At 40.8% G+C, this 25,146-nt stretch overlaps 1 protein-coding gene and 1 long non-coding RNA gene across 2 annotated transcripts in view; both read right to left on the bottom strand.

The window, feature by feature from the left end:
• CWF19L2 (CWF19 like cell cycle control factor 2) overlaps window positions 1-25,146 on the bottom strand; it is a 68,152-nt gene that overhangs the window by 2,951 nt on the left and 40,055 nt on the right. The window contains exons 11-16 of the mRNA XM_081909639.1: window positions 19,368-19,490; window positions 18,461-18,598; window positions 13,135-13,347; window positions 8,748-8,864; window positions 2,215-2,370; window positions 277-357 (exon numbers count right to left, since the gene is read on the bottom strand). Of these exons, the coding sequence (XP_081765765.1) occupies window positions 277-357; window positions 2,215-2,370; window positions 8,748-8,864; window positions 13,135-13,347; window positions 18,461-18,598; window positions 19,368-19,490 (828 nt within the window). The remainder of the gene's footprint in view (window positions 1-276; window positions 358-2,214; window positions 2,371-8,747; window positions 8,865-13,134; window positions 13,348-18,460; window positions 18,599-19,367; window positions 19,491-25,146) is intronic.
• LOC309369416 lies at window positions 9,051-10,696 on the bottom strand. Its single transcript, XR_014168112.1, has 2 exons — window positions 10,543-10,696; window positions 9,051-10,153 (listed from the first exon to the last, which is right to left on the bottom strand). It is a non-coding gene; the product is annotated as an uncharacterized lncRNA (long non-coding RNA).

Here is a 25,146-nt window from a genome sequence, read left to right as displayed (position 1 = left end):
GAAAAACCAGGAGTAATATTTAAAAGGTTTGCGTTACTGGCGTCAATTTATCCATTTTAACTTTCAGAACTCCAGCAGAAGATCTTTGTATTAACACCACTGCAACGGTATTTGACTCGTGAACTAAAACCTCACTTCTTACATAAACTGTACTTTAATTGTCTTTTCTCTTTTACTGTTCTGGGTCTTTTAAAACCTAGCCCACTTTTTTTAAAAAAATGAGAACAAAAAACAACAACTGGCCACATGTTATAAGGGACAAGCTTCAATACATACCGACTTGCGAACATCTTTTGAAGATAGATCAATCAGCTTTTTATTCATGGACCATTCTTCATCAGACTCCATTATGGCTTTCTGAAAAAATATTGCAACAACATATGAAACACTTTCAGAATGACACCATATGCCATAAAGTAGAACTTGATTTGTAATAAATAAATAAAAAGCAGTTAGAATACTGCATAATTTCAAGAACGAATATTAATTTTATAATGCCAGAAACTAACTTCATGACATTTCTCCAATTTGTAGAATTCAATTTACATGCATTAATGCATAATGAAGACTGATTTTATACTAATTTTATTCAGTGCCTTTCACTTTTTATAGCTTCACAACTGCGAACTAACTTGGGCCTGGTACAATTACCTTGAAATGAGAATTTTCAGTTTGCCAAATTAAAAAGGCCACAGGAATTAATTAAGTTATATTGGCTCTTTTTTGTACATAAGAAAAACCAAAGGTAAAGGTCATGCTTTTGTTGCCAATGTTAATTAAAATCTAGCATACATGTATTTTGAGTTGCTACTGCCACAAAACGCTATCTAAATAGTTCCAAGTCTAAACCATGTTCAGACACTCAGCAGAGCTTGTATGTTGAGTGCTGCCCTATACTCCTCTAGATGCAGTGAAATAATGGAAGCTGCCTTGTATTGAGTCAGCTTATTGCTATATCCAGCTCAAAACTGTCTACACTGACTGGTATCAACTCTCCAGGATTCCAGGCAGGATCAATTCCCAGGAGATGCCAAGATTGAACATGGGATCTTCTGGATGCAAAACACCTGCTCTACCACTCGGACGTGGTCCTTCTCTCTTCCCTCTTTTCTGCCTGCCTTGTTCTGCTGCATTGTTGAGGGGGAAACCTATTACACTGAGGCCCAGCCCCGTTATATCCATATAGCGCTGTGAGCAGAAGCTGCATCCAAAACAGCCCTGTTGAAAACAACATTGTCAGATAAACAGCACAGCTCCTCAGCCAAAAAACAAAATAAGACAAACACACACACACAAAAGTAACTCCACATCCAGCACATACAGATCAGTTACATTGGCAACTTCCATCCTTGCCTTTGGGGCAGCGGCGAATTAGACACATTTAGTGCCTGTGTTTATTAAGCACTTAAAATGGCAGGCGGTGTCAGAGACAGCATGTACACAGATGGCTATTATTATTTATTGAATTTATAAACTACCCTTCACCCGAAGTTCACAAATGATGTAAGGGCAGAATGTGCTCAGCCCCCGTTACTTAAAGCAAACTGCCCAAAACATATGAAAATACTTTTGTCTTTTTGACCAGAACTTCTTTTCCTTCATCTTCATCTTTGGGCAGGAGATGCTTTATCACATCCATATAAATACCCTCAAAAGTATGCCTGGTTTTGCACCTGTCAGTTAACTGAATTCAGGCAGATTAATGACTGAATTAGCTCCTGGCTCCCACGGAGAAACCGCCACTGAGACAGGGCGTAAGCAAGGAGCAAAGCATGCTTTGTGTTCATTCGGCTCACTTAGCTCCGTTATTTTTAGTGTGGGGTGTCCGGTAGGGAGTTCATGAAGTTGAAAAATCTGGTTTAAAAAAAACCCTGGCCTGTTCATGCTGCCAACTCAGGGGCCATAGTGGGCTATCCAATCTGCACATCAGGATTAATATGACACAACAATACCTGTTTCCTTCAGAAGCCTATTTTCTGTACTTCCAGTTTTGCTCAAACAAATAGTTTGGGAAACCTGAAGAAGTGAAATAAATTTCACTTGAAGAAGAAGAGTTAAGATAATCTGATGTATTTTAGGGAATCTATTTACTTTTTTGAGTTTCACACAGCCAACTTTAGTTCAGTTCAAAAAACAAAACTGCCAATTTACTTCAGTTTAAAAAAACAAAAGTGGTATGATCAAAACTGAGGAAACTGGAAAGTTTGTAGATACCTTGAAGTAGATGGGAGCCATATCACCCACTTCCTTTGGGAGGGGGATGCATTCATATACCATGTGGTATCGCTTCTTAAAATTTAAGTTTGTCTCAAGGAAGACACAATCCAGCTCTTGAGCTTCAAACATCTTCACCAAAGCTTTCCTGAATATCTGTAAAAAAAGAGAGGGAGTGGCGCAAGAAGAGTCAAAATACGCATAGTTTTCAATCACAGAAGTGTTAGGCAACAGCTGCGGTTAAGTATCTGGCATTACTGAGAAGTTAAACTTTCATAGGTTAATGTCACATTGCATTCAAAATAAAATGAGCTCAACACTGGAACATGATGAGTAATTTTAAATATTTATGCTACATGCATAATGGCAACTGTAGGTGTTGTTTTCTGTCAAATGAAAGGCACACTGAAGTTCAAAAAATTGGAGGACATCATAAATGGAGGCAGAAACCACGGGAGGCCTCAGAGTTTCATTTCCTCAAAAGTTAATACCTTGACTTGCATAGACTCCAAATGCCACCATCCTTCCTCTCTTCCTTCCAATTACACAATTTATCAAAAAGTGACATTTTCATCAGGCATGATTGACCTTTAAGCCAGATACTAATATTTCCTTAAAGAAAAGCAATCTTGGGTCTCTCATCTCCATTGTGCAGAAGTTTACCCAACCTGTTACTGTAACAGACTTGACCTGTGTGTATACTCACTCATTTTCCTCTATAGGATAGAATGTCACAACTGATCATGGAGTAGATCAGTTTCTATCTTGAGTGGTGCCTAGAAGCTGGCATGTTTTAAAACAAACAGATAAGATAGAAATCACAGTCTAGATTTCCAATAAATGAGAGATGATTTTGGTACCCAAACCTGAAATGGTGTGACGGCATCTGGCAAGAGGAGGCAGGTGCCAAGAACTTGTTTCAAATTGAGCTCATATGAAATTATAACAAGTTGGAAACCACAAGCCTGACGTAACTTAAGCTGACTGAGCATTTGAAATGTGCCAGGGCCATAAATCACAGAATTCACATTTCATTTTACAACCTCATTATCTTCATGGGCCACACTGGAAATAAACTCCCTTGTGCTACATTTCCAAACAAAACTGCATATTTGCTTTTGATGTTTTGTCGTTCTAAACATTCGTGGAAAACATGTGAAAGCAATGGCATTCGTTTATCACAAGACCAAATGATGCACGCCAATGCACACATCCATAAATCAAAAGAAATATGCTCTTCTTTCCTGGAGAAAACAAAGTTGTTGCCTAATTCACACATTTGACAAATGAAGATGGTTGCACAGCCCTCTCCCTAAAAACTATAATGAACACATTATGGTGCTTTATACTAAGTGACTCTGACTGGTAAGAGTCCTCCAGGGTCTCGAAGAAAAATCTTTCATATCACCTGCTTCAGTGGGGATGGGCAACCGGGTGAGTTATCCAGCACATTCATGCAGTACCAAAAACCACCATGGCACATGGGAGAATGGGGTACTCAATGGCGCAGAAATATTAGTTTGTGGTCATCTTCTGGCATGCTAGGAATCCTGTGCTTCTGACCCTTGGTACTCCAGTAGAATAGCATATACATTTATTGTCAGGGTCGAGCTTTTGCATCATTTAAAAAATGAGACTTTAGAGATACTAGGTCTTTAAGAGCCACAGGGTCAAGTTATGGAAACATTTCCCAAACTAGAATGGTATTTCCCAACTCTCTTGCCAAACAGCACTTGGTTCTGTTGTGCAGTGGTGCACGTTTAAAACAATAGCTGGGGTGGGGGCAAAGTTTATAGCACTTGTGAGGTCAAAGGAAGTTCTCTGCAAAATTTATTTAGAGAATATCTGAAGGAAGGGCACATGAAGTTTCCATCTCTGACTTTGCTTTACAGTTTACATTTCTCCCCCCAAAAGCACATCTGCCTCAAGATTGCTATGAAGCAGCCAAGCAAAGGCCGTGAAGGCAGGCTAACGGCTGTCAAGCAAAAATATTGGCACCAGGATGTCCGAGAAGCCATGACATTTAAATGCAAATTAAATTGAAACAACCCCCTGGCCAGCATTTTCAAGAATCACACATCAGTAAGCAGAACTGTTCATTATCCTGTTCTAGTTGCGGAAACTAAGAATTAATTCAACAGCTGACACATTACTGCCTGTCACTTCCACTAGCACCCATTCTACCAATGATATTTTGGAGATTTTCAAAGCAAATTAAATGGGGGAAATGCTCTTTTGCTGCCACCACTGCAGCTACTAAGGTAATTTAAAAAGCTTCAAGAAGGCAGTAAATCAGTGGTAGGGCACTTGCTTTGAATGCACAAGGCTCTAGATTCAATTCCTGGCATCTGAAGCTCTGGAGAGGTACTGCCAGTCAGCAATGAACTAAATGGACCAACGGTCTTATTAAAAAAATAAGGCAACTTACTAGGCGGTTGTCTCTAAACTTGTAAGCTTTTGATAAACAACCTAAATTTGCTTTTCAAATTCTAGTTGGTCTAAACAACATCTCCCCTTCCCTGTGCAATACATAATTAAATAGAAGTGCCGTATCTTGACAAAATTTTATAGCTGGAAGATGCTGAGAGACCCCTGTGCATTTTCACAACTAGGTAAGAGGGATTGGTGCTGCAATCTTCCATTTTCCTATATTCCTCCCATTTCCCTTGAGATAAGCACGCTTGTGCCAAGCATGGCCTATGGAGATACACTTGATCCTAAGCAAAACGGCCTCTCATTTTAAGCAATCAACTGAGCTTACATCAAGATATTAACATGAGATTTTATATCCCATAGTACAGGCATGTCCAAAGTCCATTTCGGGGGCCTAATCCGTTTCAAGCCTTGGCATTTCAAGGGAATCATTTCATTGAATACATGCACAGAGCAAGAAAGACTCATGTAAGAAAGAGTTAATGGTGGGGAAACTGTGGTGTTACTTTTCAATTAATAGGACAACAGAAAACAAAATATACAGACTTAAGAACGTGAGAACAGCCCTGCTGGACCAGACCAAAGGCCCACCTACTAGACCACTATTATGTTTGTGCAGTCACCAACTAGATGCCCATGGAAAGCCGGCAAGGAGGACATGAGCCATCACTCTCCTGCTTATGACCACCAGCATTTGGCGTTCATATTGCCTCTAATACTGGATGCAATGGCTATCAACCACTGGTAGACTTCTTCCCCATCAATTTATCTAACAACCTTTTAAAGCCATTTAAGATGTATGAGAGCTACATGTGCTAGCCTGGGGGATTACAGGGCCCGTGGCCTCAGGGTCTGCATCTGTCTGCCCCTAAACTCTGCTTTTTATAAAATCAATACTTAAGCAAAGAAGATCTATGTTACTGATCAGCATTTGGATGGCAGATTTGCCAGTGTTCCTTTTAAAAGCAGGTGTTGCCCCCGTAATCACCATCATGTGTTATTTTACCTTAAGTTGTTTTTTATCAGGTGGGTCAAATAATATATAAATCATCCTCTTATGAGACTGTTTCCAGGTTTGTCTTTAGAGAGCCTCTTTAGCATTTTTGGCAGAACAAACATCTTCACAGATGGTGAAAATCTGAAAACCTATCTTTAAGACTTCTTATGGTTGTCAGTTCTTAGCATATCGTTTTATTTTATTTTGACTGGTTTTTATTGAGGGTGCGATTCTGCATTTTGTATTTTTGGCTGGCTGGCTGGCTGTAAGAAATACACAAATTGTTCTATATAAGGTAAAAAAAATAAAAATCCCATGTACACTTCTGATGTAACCAGAGTAATTTAAATCTAATAGACAACATAATGGCTCCCTATAGTTCCTTAGAATGGGCATGGTAGATAACCTTCATGCAATTCAGAAACAAAACAAAACTTACTACAGTGGTGCCCCGCAAGACGAAATTAATTCGTTCCGCAATTTTTGTCGTCTAGCGAATTTTTCGTCTTGCGAAGCACGAAATCCCATAGGAATGCATTGAAAATCAATTAATGCGTTCCTATGGTCAAAAAAGGTCTAAACAAAGCCAAATTTGGTACAACAACAGTTTATTAACTGCTCTTTAAAGTCACACATACTGTAAAGAGCAGTTCAAAAACTGAAGGGAAAATAAATTAACTTTATAAACAAAACATGTCTTTGTTTTTAGACGTCGCGAGACGTTTTCGTCTTGCGAAGCAAGCCCATAGGGGAAATTCGTCTTGCGAGGCAAATCGAAAACGGAAAAACCTTTCGTCTAGCGAGTTTTTTGTCTTGCGAGGCATTCGTCTTGCGAGGTACCACTGTATGCTTGTTTTAAGAGGTCGCTGACAGACTTGCTTGCTTGCTAGCAACACTGTTAACTTGGTATTTACAGAGTATTACTGGAACATTGAGGGTGACTGAAACTTAGTGCATGATTTTGGGGTTTGCTTGTTTTTCATGCTTATTCCTATACTTTTCTTAGCCTGAACTGGAATAATTAAGCCATGCACTGCCAGTCTTAAGGATAGAGAGCAGAAAAAGATGTGATGTGACAAATGCCTCAACATGTTGCAAGGGAAAGGGAGCATGAAAGAGATTTTGTTAACAGAAAACAAATTTAAAAGAGCTCTGAATCTTCTCAGTGATTATAAAAGCTCTGTTAAGACTTTTATTTATTAAGTGGGTCCATAATTAGCCAAGCTACTCTGGAGACATGCTCTTTGTGGAATAAAGGTATCGTCTGAGCATTTTTGCAGAATTTCCCAGGCATATTTAATTACACTTTCCCATTATATTGGTATTCCAAGAGTTTATATTTAGCTCTTTGTTGAATTTCATTTGCCTCCTACATGAGACCAAATCCTAGAAACTTGAATGACCTCTTGCTCACTCAATTAATCCTCCCAAATAAACATTATCCTCAAATGTAAACTGTCCATGTGCTTTCAGTTTAATAACATTAATGTCTGGTTTGAGAATAAATTGTTACCAAGGAGCTCAGCTCACTGTTGTTTTAAGTATGCTTGACTCCAGAAATCTCCATGTAGTATATTAAGGAGACTCTTGATGCACCAAGGGCAAAGTTGTAGTCTGAATTTACTAACCTCAACTTTAGACTGATCAGTGAGAGAGACTCACACCAGGTATGTGAACCAGCATGAGAACTCTGGAAAATGTAAACCTCTTTCTTTTTTGCTTGGTGTCTAACCTGACCAAACCATCACAGACACATCCCAACTTGACCCACTTAGAGATGGTTCTATGTCCAAAGTACACAAGCTTGTTCAATATAAACTGGCCCCATATTCTTTTATGCCAATTTGTAGATTTACTAGCCATTTAATGTGGTCAGTGCTTGGCAAAGATGTGCAAGTACTACACTCATTCAAACAAACAGTACAGTGGTACCTCGGGTTACATATGCTTCAGGTTACATACGCTTCAGGTTACAGACTCCGCTAACCCAGAAATAGTGCTTCAGGTTAAGAATTTTGCTTCAGGATAAGAACAGAAATCGGGCTGTGGCGGCGCGGCGGCAGCAGGAGGCCACATTAGCTAAAGTGGTGCTTCAGGTTAAGAACAGTTTCAGGTTAAGAACGGACCTCCGGAATGAATTAAGTACTTAACCCGAGGTACCACTGTACTGAAGTTTCTCTACTTTCAAATCAGGTTATTTGGGCCGGATAAACTGACATGTTAAATGTCGCTAACCTTCATACACCCACTTTGTGTTATTTTTATACTTCACAACGTTTATTCAGAATGCTTGATTTGTAGACTGAAGAAAAAGTCTCAGTTGCAAAAAGTTAAGTGTTAGCTATGAACTTCCCATAACTCTCTTAATGATTTCAGGTTTTTTACAAAAAAAAAAATCTATTCAAAGTCTTCAAACAAAGCACTCAGAAGCCCCTTGTGTATTGTTCCAACAGATGATGGAGAAGGCAACTCATCTCTGAATAAATCTACCATATCACGGCTGAAAGGAGCATGCTGCATATAACCGTCTCCTCTCCACCCAACCCCAAGCGGCAGCCTGCCCTTCTCACAGCAAAAGGGACCAAAAAGAAAACACTAATTCCTACCAATTACAATGAAGGAGCAAACAGATGCTTACCGTATTTTTCGCCCTATAGGACACACTTTTTGCCCTCCAAAAATGAAGGGGAAACGTGTGTGCGTCCTATGGGGCGAATGCAGACTTTCGCTGAAGCCTGGAGAGCGAGGGGGGTCAGTGCGCACCGACCCCTCTCGCTCTCCAGGCTACAAGGAAGCTATCCGCTAGCCATGGGAGACGCAGCTCTCCCACAGCTAGCGGATAGCAGACTGTTCTGGGGGCTGGGGAAGCTCGGGCTACCCCCGCCCCAGCCCCGCACCTGGGGGGGGATAAAAAATTCTTTATTTCCCCCTAAAAAAACTAGGTGCGTCCTATGGGCCAGTGCATCCTATGGGGCGAAAAATACGTCAAATGTTTCCCTTGAAATTAAGAGGACTACAAGTGCCAAGTTTGGCTGGTTTATATCAACAGTGTTTAGATATGAATCCACACAACAAGTGACATCAAGTCTAAGACTTTGCTCACCTGGATTTCTTCCCAGATGTCTTCATCTAGAAGAGTGGCAGCAATGTGGTGCTGCATAGGAACTATCAAGCAATGGCCTTCAGTAAGAGATTGGTAGTTTGGCAATGACAGGTAGACCTAGAGAGAGGGGGGTGGAATACAAGATGGTTTAAGCTTCTATGTATTTATTTTATGTTCCGTCCTTCCTTCTGAAGGAGCCCAGAGAGGCAAATGCGTGTAAGATACAACAAGCGAAACACCTGAAAATAATTCCAGTACAGATGCAGACTGGGAAAGATTTTTACTTTAAACCCCATTTTCCCCCATGAAGCCTCTGGCACAAATCCCCTAGTCCCACACCCTGCACTACCTAAGCCAGATCTGGGTTACAAGTTAGATTCTGTGCTCTTAAAAAACAGTAGCCATTTCTTCTTTATTGCAGAACCAGTGTGCAACCTGATACCTGTAACACCTAGTAGAGACTTATTCCTGCAATTTCCACTTTGGAACAGAGTCTACAACCTAACAAATTCATGGCTACAAATTCATCCTAATTTTTGTACTCTCCCTGCCTTGCCTCCTCAGCCCCACCCTTGTTTAACAATTTCCATGGTTAAGAACTCCAGAGAACTGAAGGGCATGCCACTTTTTGGTGACGTTTTGGTTGGGCCTCATAAATGTATTGCCCATGGTAGATTCTGGAATATTCTCTTATGGATCCAACAATGCTATTTATAAACCTCAGTATACGTAACTGAAATAATCACATTAATTACTCTCTTTTATGCTCCCTGCTGCTCTGGTCTCTTTACTGATTTACAGATCGCAAGCCCTCCAGAGCAAGCCTTTTATTCTCTGTAAGTTTGTTACTGAAAAATTATCATCATCAACGCAAGCCTCTCGAAATAATCATTCTCCAGCAGCATTTCATACAAGAGATTCAAGGCAACTCAATTTGTTAAGACAGCTCACTTCAATGCTTAAGCCTTTATCCTCACTGACAGTATTTGGTCTTAGTCTATTCTGCTGTACAAAAAAAATAAAAATCTTTTGTTATGGCAATTATATGCTAACACATACTGTAGAAACACTTTTATTCTATGATGCAGGGAATTTTTAAAAAGTGAATGCTATGTCAGATATTATCAAAGAGATGCCACCTAAGACGTTATACAACATACAGAAAATCGCAAACACAATTTCATGCAACCCTGAGTCAGTGTATGCTTCTCCTATGAGTGGTTATACTTGTATTTTTCCTCATTTGGACAAAGCAATAAACCACCTCTTAGGAAGGAGTGCAATGAGCCTTGCCTCTGCATGATCCTCCCTTCCCTTGTCCTCTGGCATAGCAGGGAAGATGTCAAAAATATGCACTTTTGTTTTAGACAAACTGCAGCCAAGTATTATATCTGAACCAGGACAAACTGTGTTTAGTCCTTGGCAGAATCCGAGACCAGGGAAGAGAGACGGCGGAAGAAGATTGGAAGAAATTTAAGGACTATCTTAGGAAACATTGCAAAATTAATGAATGTTAGAATGACGTTGGTTTAGAAATTAAGTGGTTTTCAGCTGTAATGATTAAGTAAAAAGAAAAGAAAGGCTAAAAATTAAATGGAAAATAAGGGAGAGGATTTGCTGAATTAATAATTAGAAATTGGAATACAGAAAGGGGAGGTATGAGGAGGTCGGGGAAGTAAGTTATAAGAAAATAAGAGATTGAAACTATACTTGTTTTTGTTTGTGTTTGTTTGTATTGTTGTTTTGTTTTTATATAATTTTTGAAACTTTAATAAATATCTTTTTTTAAAAAAACCTGTGTTTAGTCTTAACTATAGTTGATTTGGGGGGAAAGTCAACTTCAAAGCAAAGTTTATGAAGCAGGATTGGTTCAACTAACCCATAGTTCATCAGGCATAGGCAAACTCCAGCCCTCCAGATGTTTGGGACTACAATTCCCATCATCCTTAGCTAACAGAACCAGTGGTCAGGGATGATGGGAATTGTAGTCCCAAACATCTGGAGGGCCGGAGTTTGCCTATGCCTGGTTAAGATTAACCCAGTTTATAACTGTGGTTAATTGAAATATTTAAGGTTCTTATCTCCTCCATTAATAAGCATAGGGAAATTTCCTATGTTGTTTTCGGAGCATGACATGCACCCGTCAAGAGGTTGTGGCAATGCAATGTGGCCCTTGGAGCCAAAAAGGTTAATCATCCTCATCTTAAGACACTGGGAGAATGCCCAGATCTCTTTGCTGAACAGAGATATGCCTGTGAAGACGAATCTCTTTCAGACATGCACTGCACAGAGCAATGCAGAACACTAATCGTATTTTACACATTTCAGTTCCTCCGCTGAGTCTACCAACTCCAAAATCTTGCCCTTCTAGACCATGCACTGCATCCGAAAGTTCCTTGCCTGTCTGCTTGCCTGTCTCTGCATATTTGTTTCCATGAAAAGACCTATGGAACAATCCAATGGGGAAGGGAGAACAGGGTTGGATTGGGCAGCCCTGCTGACCTCCACCTGCAGAATGAGTCCAGTATCACTCCACATGCAGAGCTCTCCCTTCCACCCACTGAATGTGCAGGTTCCCTGCTGACAGAAGCCATCAGAAAGCCCCCAGACAGGAGCAGGTGGGGCTGAGTCAGCCCAATTTAGTCCCAGTCGCTATGCTGCCCCCAGGCTGGTGCAGAAATCTGCCTGCCCCCTTCCACCCAGCCAACTTGCTCAGCAAGGTTGCAGATGTGATGGCGGCCCTACCACCCCAGGAAGCTTTATAGAGCAGAGGCCAGGAATGCACATATATCCCAACATCGGGTACAGATTACTCTTTAAAACCCGGAGTCAGAAACCAGGCACAAGAACAACAGCCAGTACACCTAACAAATAAAGAGGTTTCTGTACAAGATGCATCTTTTCTTATATGTTCCCTCCTAGGTTTTGAGATACTCAAGGCTCTAAAACCTCTGCATTTAGAGGTAGGGCTGACCGCTGTTCCTGCTGAAATAAACTCGGTCTAAAGAGATCATATGGCCATCTGCTTAAGGAGGCATTTGGCTGACTTAAAAAAAACAGTTTTACAACATTATGAAACATGGACATCAAATTATTTAACCTATTTAAAAACTGGAGTGATGGGGAGAGGAAGATGAGTAAGGGAATATTGTGGGATACATGGTGAAGGATAATGGGTATATGTGAATATCTGAGAGGAAGCTAAAGAGCCCGAATTAGCAGAATATAGACTGTTCATTTTCTTGTGTTTTAGGTTTTAGCCCAGTCATTACTGAGGTCAGAGCTAAACATTCATCCTGTGGTCTGTTTCTGGTTATTTTTATCTACATTTTGTTGAATTGTACAAGTATTTTAGCTTAATGTTTGGTCATCCAGAGATTCTAGATGGGTCAAAGTCAGAATACTTTTGGGGGGCAACAAACTTGAGGAAATATGATTCTTGTTGAACTATGACGATGTTGAAGTAAACACATACTTCTAGCACGTTTTTTGAGGTGGGTGGGGCAAAGTCTAAAACAGAAGAAGAAGAGGAAGAAGAGGAGTTTGGATTTGATATCCCACTTTATCACTACCTCCAGGAGTCTCAAAGCGGCTAACATTCTCCTTTCCCTTCCTCCCCCACAACAAACTCTCTGTGAGGTGAGTGGGGCTGAGAGACTTCAGAGACGTGTGACTAACCCAAGGTCACCCAGCAGCTGCATGGGGAGGAGCGGAGACTCGAATCCAGTTCCCCAGATTATGAATCTACCGCTCTTAACCACTACACCGCACAGAGTGTCCTCCTAATGTTTTAGGGCTACAACTCCCATCAGCCTCAGTCAACACAGCCAATTGTCATGATGATGGGAGCTGTAGTTCAATGTCATCTGGAGTGCAGCAAGTTGGTCTCAAGTAAAAACTTCCATATGCTCTTTGCAACTAACCCAAAATTTATTTTAAAAGGCAGTGACTGCTGTCTGTAGTGCTGCTGAAATCCGGATGACTTTGCTTTGCCTTTGTGGACCTTATTATGTTTTCTGGCTTCTAATTTCAACTTCCCCTCTATGACCCTTTTTCTCTTACCATGATTTGGCCTCCAAATTATTTACCCACCTTATGCAACCTAAATATTCAGCTCTTGCATATCATTGCAGCAAGGTCACCTGCAAATCTGAAGTACTGAAGAAGATTAACTTGATCATTCAAGACAAGAGTCGTATCATTTTAGTCGCACCCTTGAGGAAGTGGCTCTTTCCTCCTAATTGGAAGGGCCGGGAACATTCAAAGACAATAACTCATGTCACAAGAAGCAATCTCACTTTTAATCTCATAAAACCATGGAATGGAAAACAGCCCTCTTTTATTTCTTCCCATTTGCATCGCAGAACAGGCTGTGCTGCTTCCTTACCTTGTTACCAATTGCAATAATCAGGTGTTTTGGAAGTTCGGGGCTACCAAAGCAGTAAGGGCACTTCTCCATGCGTGCAGCAAGATGCTGATGCTCACGGATTGCTTGTTTCCTTTGCCTTCCCTCTTCCTCGCCACTTCGCTCGCCCGTTGCCGCTTTGGAAACAAACATATCATCCAGAGTGTAGTACTCTCTATCCGTTTTCTCTGAAAACTGAAGGAAAAGGAAGATTTAGTCAGTGTGGACAAAGATGGACTTCGATCAGGGATTCCTCCTTGGCTATGAAGTTTCCTTGATGACCTTGAGCAAATCACCAACTCTCAGCCCAATCTCTCAGAGCTGTTGTGGGTGATCACAGGTAACACTGCCTTGCTGGGTTAAAGGGCAGGGTACACATATGAAAAAAGTTGACAAGAACAAAAAACACATAAAGATGAGGCACATTACAGCCTTACCTTGGTTTTCAAACACCTTGGGAGTTGAACACTTTGGCTCCTGAATGATCAAAAACCGGAAGGGAGTGTTCCGGTTCGCAAACGTTCTTTGGAACCCGAACATCCGATGTGACTTCCACAGCTTCCAATTGGCTGCAGGAGCTTCCCACAGCCAATCAGAAGCTGCACCTTGGTTCCCAAAAGTTTTGGAAATCGAACAGACTTCTGGAACGGACTCCGTTCGACTTCCAAGGTACCACTGTATTCTTATTAGGCAACATCCATATGGAATATTAAATATACATGGCAAGGTCCATACGCAACTGGAGTATTTCAATTCTGCATTAAATTGGCTGGAGTGGGGGTTGCAAGAGAATGTTCTGAACAGCAAATGAGGAGGGATAGGGTAGTTGGTTCTAACAGTGTGACGTTGAATTCCTCCCATAATTTTTGACATACTGACTACAGAAGTGTGGCCATAAAGTTCCCCACAATCCAGTATCACTTCCTCATTCCAATTCATTATAACAAGTGATTATTGATATATATGCTCTACTATTCTCAATTTTGAAATAAAAATTCAAAAATAAAAGGTATTGTTACCACCCCCAGTTCTGCACTCTCTTGCAGTACACCACTATAGGAGAGCTCATCTAATCTTGTTTAAAATCAAAAGGCAAGCGAGAAAGTGAACAAAAGCAAAATGATCCTGCCCCAGCAATGCGCCGTTTTTAAGCAACTCCTTATGAAACTGGTAAAACTGATCCATAACACTGTGAGGCCCCATTAAAACGTGATGGTGAAGATGACCACAGGAAAGGACCTTACATAAGCTTCCCATGGAAGTGTAACCATACATGCCAGTCAGATATTCCTGGCATCCAAACTACCCTGGTCTGACATATATGATTAATTGAAGCCATTTTTATTAAACAAGATGGCAGCCGCATAGAGCACTTAAGTGTATTAGTACATACCCTACAACCACAGGCCAAAGGGGGTCTTTTAAGAAAGGCATGTTATTTGAACGATGTGATCCCCATCTACAATGCTAAAGCAGAAATCTCTGACTCTTAAGCAGCAGGACTGCTATCTCTCAGCTATCTTTTGATTATCAGAATTCTGCCCCTTTGGGGTTTCCTTGCTTGCTGGATTCAACGCTCTCTTGGACATCCAGAACGACACCAGCTTTGGCAGCTCCTTCTCTGTTTTTCCTACAGAGTTTATATCCAGAGATAACTATGGTATGTTCCATTGGTTCTCTCTGTTCCACCAAGTATCCATCATCTTTATTCTATCAATGCCAGCCTCTAATACCAAGCAGTCCAGTTCAGTCACCCCGCCTCAGAGGCATTAGCATATAAACACTTGAAGACCATCCTCTCTCTTCAAGTGCGGTGCTTTGGCCTCTCTGAATTGTGTTGTGCTCCTGCACTCACAAGCCTAGTTCTATGCCACCCGCATTTAAAATTCATCTCCGGGGGTGAGATTCATTCCGAATGGCGCCTCCTCAGCTCTTGCCAGTTTTACCCACTCCCTTCAGTTTAACAGCTGCTCTGCCACCTTTTCTATTTTCAGCGCCAACAGTTTCCATCCCGGTTCAAGTGAAGTCCTTGGCTTGCCCCAGAATGTGCACTGCTGGCTAGGATGCTGAGGCACGAAGTTGACTACAACTTTTCTCTCTTTCTTCAGTTTCCACAGTTATGGGGGTGGCTTTTAGGAAAATGGCAGCAGGGCCACCCACAAAAACCGATGTAAAAACGTATACGTTGCCTAAGAATGCCATCTCAAAAGTATAGTGAAGAAAAGCAAAAAAATTAATAAATAAATAAAAAATCCCACCTTCTGTTATATAAAGTCCTGTTAACACATGCTTGCGTATTTGGGCTCTATTTATTACTACGGTTGTGCAACTAGTTTTCCATTCACTGTCTTTCGTAAGCTGATACGCTTCTCCCTTGCCTTCACCCACTGAACATTCGTTTCTCCCATAATAACACTAACGCAATCGCAATTCAAGATACACCTTCTACATGAATGCAAGAAGCGTTACTGCTGCTCTGAAAATCTGCCAGAAAGGAAAAAGGTATATAGATTGTATAAATTGGATCCGTGCGATTTTCAATTGCCATGGTAACACTGACATCACCCATTTTAAATGGAAGCATTTAGATTTCAGGAATGTTATACTCCAAATACATGACAGGAAGCTGGAAAAAACCAGAATCCTGCTGGTGTTAGGAAAAACAATAGGTTTCAGCCGAAAGGATTGTGAAATATATATATATATATACACACACACACACACACACACACACACAGTAAATGTATTTAGGGCTCAGCTCTAACGCAATAAAACGAAGGGAGCTTTTATCCAGGTGTTAATTAAATATTGCATTGATGAGGATTCATTATGCAAATTTTCCTTATTACTAGTTTAAGTCCTACTATGACTGTTGGAGCCTAGGTTTGCCAACTAATCCGAACATTACTAGAATGTCTGCCAACAGCTTCTTCCTAGTGAAACAAAACAATGATACTTGTCTTGCACAATGGTGTATCAACTACACAGGGCTGGCTCCCAATAAACAATAGTGGGAAACAGCCACTACTTGTTTCAAAGCGTTAGTGCAATAGTTGACATGGTACTATGATTAGGTGAGTTCCATAGAATTTAAGATGTCTTCTCTTACACAAGCAGATCAACAAGCAGATCAAATTATTTTTACTTTTCTTGCACAAGGCTGGCTGGTGCTTACAGCAAGCCCCACGGAGAGGCATGTCCTTTCCCCACAAAGTTGGAAATCAAAACACGCCAGCAAAGCAAGTGCGTTATCCTGCATCTTGGTGATGTCAGATGCCTGACAGGTGGGCAGCCCCAACAACCTAAGTGGCCTGTGGGGTTCGTGGGATATTTGGACCCTGCCTGCTGGATAGATCCAATTTCCTACCCCTGCTCCAGACAATGTCCCACTGTGTCTGGATTGCCCTTATCTACAATGCAAAGCAGCTTTCCGGAGGAAAGAGGTGGTATGGGCAGGTGAGAGATATATTCAGTAGTTAGAAGAATAAGGGAGAGGAGCTAATAGTGGTAGGGCTCTGTACTTCCCCCTCTCACACTCAAGGCAGACGTCTATTTCCCTGTCCAGCTTGTGAAACTTATAAGTCCTTACATTTGGAACCTAGGAATCTGCCTTATGTTTATGTTTTCTGATTGCAGCATTTCTCCATGACCTCAAACAGAGGGGTATCTTTTCCATCACGTGTTTCCTGGCCTTTTTAGCTAGAGATGCCAGGAACTGACACCGGGGACCTTCTACTTGTAAAGCATGTAGTCAGCCACTGAGCTACTTGCATGCAATTTTAAATTCATCCAACTCCATCCCCTCCAGTAACTCTTCCCAACAGTATCTGGTTCTTAATTTTCAAAGGTGTTGAAAAATGTCTCTTCCCTAAAATTTAACACTTCTTCTTTTGCTACTCTTACTCTTTCAGTTTCTTGGAATCGATTATTTTATTTACTCCAAGGTGCCTTCCTCCTTCACAAATCTCTATTTCTACCAGTAATTTCTGCTGAACATAATGCTGCTTTAAAACCATCTAGTTTGACAGCTTTACACACAAGTGAAATCTAGTTGATTTTCATGTTGACAGCAAAGGCACTGAGACTGATCTCAATGTGATTTTACCATCAAGTTTTCAAGTTCAAAAAGTTTGTTTAAAGGAGATATCAAGGCAAACTGAAAAATAGAAGATACCCTTGCTTCCTTACTGCACATTAGAAATCACATTTCGTTATTTTGCTGGTTGCAACAGAACTGAGGAACAGCCGTTGATTTAAAATAATGCAGACACACCAAAGCCAATATCTCAGTCAAAAAGATGAATGAAAATCCTCTGCAGTATTGAAGGGCCACTTTCTCACACACATTTTTAGACTTTCAGCAATATCAAGAAGACGACATCCATTTCAACTGTATTTCCCCTCCTCCCGTTTTCCTTACAAATGAAAGCATGAAAGAGAAAGTCATTATACGGGTGTCAATTCTGTGCAATTCATTAATACAGATGACAAAAATGGCTTCAGATGGTGCTTTTACAGCAAAAATTTAAATTGCTACCTTTCAAGGTAGCAGAGTTCATATACTTGAGATTTCTATATGATCAGTGGCGTAGCGTGGGTTGTCAGCACCCGGGGCTAGGCAAGTAATTTGCACCCCCTAACCCGTGAATGTGCGCCCCCTAACCCGTGGATTTGCGCCCCCTAACCGTTGGATTTGCGCCCCCTAACCCGTGGATTTGCGCCCCCTAACCCTAACCCCCAGATGTTGCGCCTGGTGCGGCCGGCCCCCCCTGCACCCCCCACGCTACGCCACTGTATATGATGATGTTTTGCACCTAAGTATTATGATTCTATATACACTGAAAATCAGTATGGTAGCGAACATGGTGTACTGGGGTCAGTCCAGGAAAATCTGGGCTCAAACGTTAAGTTGGAGGGCAGCCCAAATGCTGCTGCCTGTGAAGCAGTTGCAAATGCTTCCTCGTTTCTCTCTTCTCCTGCCCCAGAACCCCAGTTATCTTTATTTATTTATTATTTGCAAAAATGTCTAAGCCACCAACATTAAGAAAATGATACCGTGATCTTATGAACAGCATACAAACAGTAAAATTATATTCATAAAACAAATATAAAGTACTGGAACAAATCACATTGTTTTCTCATACTTGAAACACTCACATGAAGATCTTGATACATCTTAAGAGTATGTTATTCCAAACAGAATTATTATTTTTTTTTAAAAAAAAAAGAAAAGTTGAAAGTAAGGGTTTTTAATATATTGGAAGCGCTCATTAGGTTTCAATATAAATTCAGACACATTGGACCTTACCTTTGATGCCATTCTCATGAAAAGCTTATTCTGATCCTCTGCTGTCCTCATCTTTTCATTTCTGACCAAATCATTCAGGCTCAGATTATCATCATCCTGAAAATAGCGGACCCTTTCCCTCTCCACGTGAGTAGTGACCTGAAAACGAATAACAAGTACACGGATATTCATTTGGTGCCACTGTCTGGTTAGGCTAAAACAAATCCAATCTAAAAACAACTTTATAAAAGTAAGTGAATGCAATTCAGCACTTGAATTTTACAAAGCATACCTAATTTCAGCAAAGTAGCCCCAAACAGATACAACAGGGAATTTGTGGAATTTCTCATTAGACGCTGTCAACACAACAGTCTTTGGAAAAGGGCTATTCAAATTATTGGAAAACGTACATCAAAGGCAGATACTCTTATGCTTGTGGGGAAAGCACTGATAAGCATTTATTACAAATAGGACTACATAAGATTTATTACTGCCACTCCAGAAGGGAGGAAAACAGATACCAACTTCATGTCTGTGGCTTCATGTCTTTCACAGTGCCCATGAGAGAAGAATGTGGAGATGGGGAAGTTATTGACTTTTGACTACTTCATGGCAACATTGTCATGGTTTTATGCTAGTTTTCTGTGTTGATCTGCTTTTGCACTAACCATTCTAGTTTTGGACTGTACTTGTATTTTATTGTTGTGAACAGCCCAGAGGACAGTGTTGACTGGGCAGGATACAAATGCCCCAAATTTATACAAGTAAATTCTGAAAATAGTCTGGTAGCTTTCTTATATAGTACTTGGAGTTTCCTCACATCCTCCTGCCCAAACCCTTGTACTATACTCTACATTTAAGAAAGTAATAATAATAATAATATTTATTATAACAAAAGATGTGAAATAAGCATCTTTATTACACATACCTTCTGCTTCCTTTTTCTGCCACTTGGCTCCAGCAGTTCTCCTGGAGTGTTAACAGGCCATGCTCTACCAGACTGATCAGTTCTGACAAGGACCACTTCATTATCTTCTTTGAAGCCTGCCGTCTGTACGAAGGTGCAAAAATAGAGGACATAAATTGAAATGGGGGTCATTTAAAACAGTTGTCATATCATGTCTAGAAATGGCACTTATAACAAAACCAAAGAAAACAAGCTATCCAAAATGCAATTTTTCAGTGTAAGAACCTTATAACTGAGAGGGTTTCATTAAACATGGTTTAGCCATTATCAGATGTATATAAACAGTTTGCTTGGAATTATCCACTTCAGAACAACCTGAGCTGTAAACAGACCTAAAAAACTTTCAGTTGGAGGTATGAAATATTTTAAATAATTACATGCATAATACACAGCTATCCTATACATAAAGCATCCTTTAGGATGCCTGCTTTGGTCTTTCATGAAAGCAACAAAGGAAGCAAAGGGATACTGTGACCTCCACATACACGAGAACTTGTAACCCTGGTTTCAAGTGGTTGGCAAACACAGATAAAAGGAACCTTGACAAGCAGACTATACTCTAAACCAGAGTTTCCCAAACTTGGGTCTCCAGCTGTTTTTGGACTACAACTCCCAAGGCCAGTGGTCAGAGATAGTGGGAATTGTAGTCTAAAACAGCTGGAGGCCCAATGGGAAACCCTGCTCTAAACCATCATTAATACCAACAAGGGAAGGCAAGAACAAATTTGATCTAGAGAAGGTAAGAGGCATCGTTCTCGAGACTGGATTCTGGATTTGCAAACCATGATTTGCAAGTATCTAGCATTATATCTGTATCAGATTAGTCTGGTGTCAAAGAGTTGGGAAAGTATTTTTAAATTTAAAGAGGGAAAAATTAGAGGACGGTGTATAAGCTTCTCACTCAGTAATTAGAAAGCAGCAGCTCATTGTATGTTAATTGATTAAATCAGCTCTAATAAGGGGGATGTCATCAAAATTGGGCTCATTAAAATCCAGCTTTGTCAAGTTTAATAAATGCCTATATAAATCTCTATCCAAGTCATTTTCAGACAAATCAACTATGTGTCTACCTCACATCTGTTCTCCTTACCAATAATGACAGCTTATCCCTGACAGCTCTGTGAGAGTAAGAAAGTTCTGTGGTTATGAAAGCACCAGGGCTCCAAGGGCTTAATTATAGACTTCAGGTGAACCTACACAGAAATACTGGATAAAGGCCGCAAAAAAGTGGGAAAGAGAAACACAACTGCCCTTTACTACATTTTCATCAGCAAATGATCTTGCTCCTTCTTTATTCAGAAAAATAAGCATAGATTTTAACTTAATAAGATTTATTTATACATTAAACCTCTGCTCACAAGTGTCCAAAGCAATACTCTGGGCTATTCCCAGCTACTGGGCAACCTCCAGTTACTAAACAACCTCAAATAAAAATTCTGCAAATTGTTTAACACAGAAGAAGAAATAATAAGTCATGTCAAGACCGTGCATGTATCTGTCTGGGGAAAGGTCAGTATTTTTCATCAGTCACACATTGGCATGTAACAGAATTCACTGGAACATTTGAAGAGTGCAATGCAAAAGGCCTCTCATGCTCGCCAGATGTTTTATATGTCATATACTGTAGTAGTTTTGATTTATTTCCCGGTGTTTAAAAAAAATATTCAGATCCAAGCCCCTATGCATACAGGTTCTGAAGACATGCTTCCTATAGCCCTGTTAAACTTTTTCTCCACAAAGACCCACTGTAAGTCACCCATACCTTATTCAGCTGGATACATATCCTGAAATTCTATAAAATATCCTAGGGTGGCTTACAACTAGGATACAAATACATGAAGAAAACTATAAGAAAAAAGCATTATCAATACCCAAAGATGCAAGGGTAGAGAAGCGACTTTAAGAATGGAATTCCATAAAAAGCTCTCCAAAATTGTCTTACACCAGTGAAATCCTAGGCAAGCTTACTCAGGAAGTAAGTCACATTGTGTTCTAAGGGGCTCGTCCCAGATAAGTGTGCATAGTATTGCACCTTGGAGTCTTACAGTGAATCCCACACAAGCCTTTCCAGAAGTACTATTCGGTTGGATGGGGGATTAGTGAGGTGTAGTGGTTAAGAGTGGTAGACTTATAATCTGGGGAACCGGGTTCGCGTCTCCGCTCCTCCACATGCAGCTGCTGGGTGAAAGGTGGGATATCAAAGAGTGAAAGGTGGGATATCAAATCCAAACTCTTCTCTTCTTACTCCCAGGAAAGTGTGCACAGGATTTCAGCCTTAACAATGACGCAAGAAGCCTGGCTTCTTTTGAAGTCAAGACCTGCCTTCCACAACCACACTCAGACTTTTCTCTGAAATGCAGGATTGATACTGACCTGTCCACAGTACAATGATTGAATAATGTATGCCAAGTGAACTGGTTTTAAATCAAAACTATTTAGACCGGGGTAGCTAACCAAGTGGCTGCCAGGTGTTGTTGGGCTGCAACCACTAGTCATAGAGGAAGTTGGAGTTCAACAACATTTGGAAAGCACCACCATCAGGTTATGGGACGCAGTTGGCACTGTGGTCTCAACCACAGAGCCTTGGGCTTGCCGATCAGAAGTTCGGCGGTTCGAATCCCCGCAACGGGGTGAGCTCCCATTGCTCAGTCCCTACTCCTGCTAACCTAGAAGTTTGAAAGCACATCAAAGTGCAAGTAGATAAATAGGTACCGCTCCAGCGGGAAGGTAAATGGCGCTTCTGTGTGCTGCTCTGGTTCGCCAGAAGCGGCTTAGTCATGCTGGCCACATGACCCAGAAGCTGTACACCGGCTCCCTCGGCCAATATAGCGAGATGAGCGCCACAACCCCAGAGTCATTCACAACTGGACCGAACAGTCAGGGGTCCCTTTGCCTTTCCCATTAGGGTACCCCTGATTTAGACCAGGAAGAAAGCTATTGAAAAGCAAGTTTCAAAGAACAAGAATTCATACTAAATGGTTAAAAGAGCCATGAAAACATTTGGTTTTCAATGAGATAGAGCCGTTAGAAAACCTAGAAGCATAATCTACCTGCCATGCTACCCACGCCACCTACAAAATTATAGTTGGGGTATAATTACAATTAGCTGCCCTGGGGGCTGCAGAAGTAAGGAGAACAACACCCTGGCCTCTGCCTTTGCCAACCTTTGCTCCCCATTATCCATAGCCAGCAGGAGCAGCAGTCAGGAATGATGGGGGTTCAACCACATCTGAGAATCCAAGGTTAGGAAAGGCTGAGCTAAAGGAACAAAGACCACTAGGAGGATATACTTCATGGCAAAGACATCCATTGGCAAAGAGAAGGATATTCTGGTCCCAGTCAATGGCCAGAAAATTGACAAATACAGGGAGACTGCTTCCAGTCTCCATACCAGAAAGAACACCCGAGACCTGAACACAATGAAGATCTCAGGAAACAGGAGGGACTAAAAGAGGAATGACCGATATGGCCATAAGCGATCTCAAGATTTGGCCTGAAACAGAAGTGAGCGGGTGTGAGGGAGCATGAATAAATGTCACAAAGCCTTTCTACATAATGATTGATTTTTAAGAGTGGTACTGAACTATCCTTAAAGCAATTATAAGGAAAGTAATCATGAAGCATATTATTATTATTATTATTTCCTTCTCGCCCATCTGGCTGGGTTTCCCCAGCCACTCTGGGCAGCTTTCAACAGAACATTAAAAACAGAATAAAACTTCAAACATTAAAGACTTCCCTAAACCATGGTTTGTAAATTGTAAATTGGAAGCTGGCAATTTTCCTGCTTTCCTAGTGTTAACCAGGGTTTCATGTCACATGTGCACCAATGCAAACTAGTTTCCCTCATAAAATGGGGACTGAATTTATGTATCTTGATTTGGATTGCACTGTGGTTTGCAATGGTATACACTGAATATGGAACTATAATTAGCACCAGGAATGGAAGCTAGCAAGGCAAGAATTGTATGGAAGAACAGAACTAAGGACAGCTTCTGATTTGTAAATCATGACCTACAGAGATCTAGCATTCAGTCTAAACTTGTCCAAAGAAAATGATCCATAATAGTGGACAGTTTTAAATATATTTACATTTTTAAATAAGGATTGCAAGGATTCAAAACAGTAATTTCTGATCTAGCCCTGCTTTCTGGGGCAGTAGAATAAATTATTTAAGTTTAGGTTATCTACATTCAAGTTTAGGTTATCTACATTCATTGAGCGTTGCCCACATCAATGTAAACTTATGTAAATAGAGTATTTGATTACTCAGATAGCTGTTTATTCAAGTGTTGTGCATATCCCCCCCCAAGTCAGTTGAATTATTGAGATTGTGTGGAAGAGACTCTCACCAATTAATGCATTACAATCCAGGAAGGCCAAAACAAAAATCTCAAAGGATGGCGTCTTAAGTGAAATACAATCTTAGGGACTTATTTGTGTGGCCTCTTGAGAGGGAGACTGTTCCATAATTTAGCAGCAGAAAATGAAAAAGGCTCACAATGCACACAGTTTAATTTGCAGAACAGCCAGTTGACTCTGAGCAGCCGAGCAAAGGAAGTTGACAGAGGACTGATAACTTGAAGTCACCAACTATTAAACTGGAACTGCTTCTCAATGTTTAGCAGCTAAAGAAAATGATAAAAAATTCAGTCCCTATATCACAGGGACAGGAAGGAAAAGACCACTGCTCAAAAAGAAAGGAGACTGTGTGTGTTAATGAGCAGATGCATATTGCATGATCTCAAGATGATGCAAGGATAACTGCGGTTCTACACCAAGTGTTAAACAAAATTAATCCAGGCACGATATTACGAAGGCATTATAGATGATATATAATGTTTAGATAGAGACTAAATCTTGAAACAAAATGCAAACTTCTCTTCAAAGGTTTAGCTAAATGACTCCCATTAATATCTAACTTGAGTAATCCCGTGCCGCTCAATTTGTAGGCAAAACAGGGACACCCAAACATAGGGTACCAGGAAGATCTATGGTCACTTACTTCCAGAAAATATGAATGCCGACCGTTTGCTGGAAAAAGAGGGGGCCAACTCTGAGCCCCCTGCAACTCACTGTGTCCTGGAGATAGGGATGAGATTCACAGAGGAGCATAGCTGTCAACGTTTCCCTTTTTTAAAGGGAAATTCCCTTATTCTGAATAGGATTCCTCAAAAGAAAAGGGAAAAGTTTACAGCTATGCAGAGGAGTGAGAGGAATATGTGCCACTGAGAGGTTTTTTTATTTAAAAAAAGGCTTCCCCTACCTGTACTTTAAGTGGAAGATATATAATGAAGGAGATGGGGGAGAAGTACCTTTTCCTTTTCCCACTCTCCAGAATACTCCCCTCCAAGCTATACAGCAATAAAAGATTTCTGAGAGGAGCAAAATATAAACACATTCACTTTTGCACTATGTAGAATACTTGTGGAATATTGCAGGGAGGAGAAAGGGTGGTTTCTTTTATCTTCCCTCCCTCCTGAAAAGTCTCTCCCCTCGCAAACTAGCCGGACCATTCCTGCTATGGGCTGAGACTACAGGGCAACTTTTGCTGATCAGTAGGCGCCTTCTGTGCCAACATCTAAATGCCAAGAAGAAGAAGAAGAAGAAGAAGAAGAAGAAGAAGAAGAAGAAGAAGAAGAAGAAGAAGAAGAGGAGGAGGAGGAGGAGGAGGAGTTTGGATTTGATATCCCGCTTTATCACTACCCGAAGGAGTCTCAAAGAGGCTAACATTCTCCTT

Source organism: Podarcis melisellensis (assembly GCF_964234715.1).
Source record: "Podarcis melisellensis genome assembly, chromosome: 4".
Taxonomy (NCBI): Eukaryota; Metazoa; Chordata; class Lepidosauria; order Squamata; family Lacertidae; genus Podarcis; species Podarcis melisellensis.
Note: the sequence above shows the minus strand (reverse complement) of the source record. Positions and strands in the feature narration are given on the sequence as shown.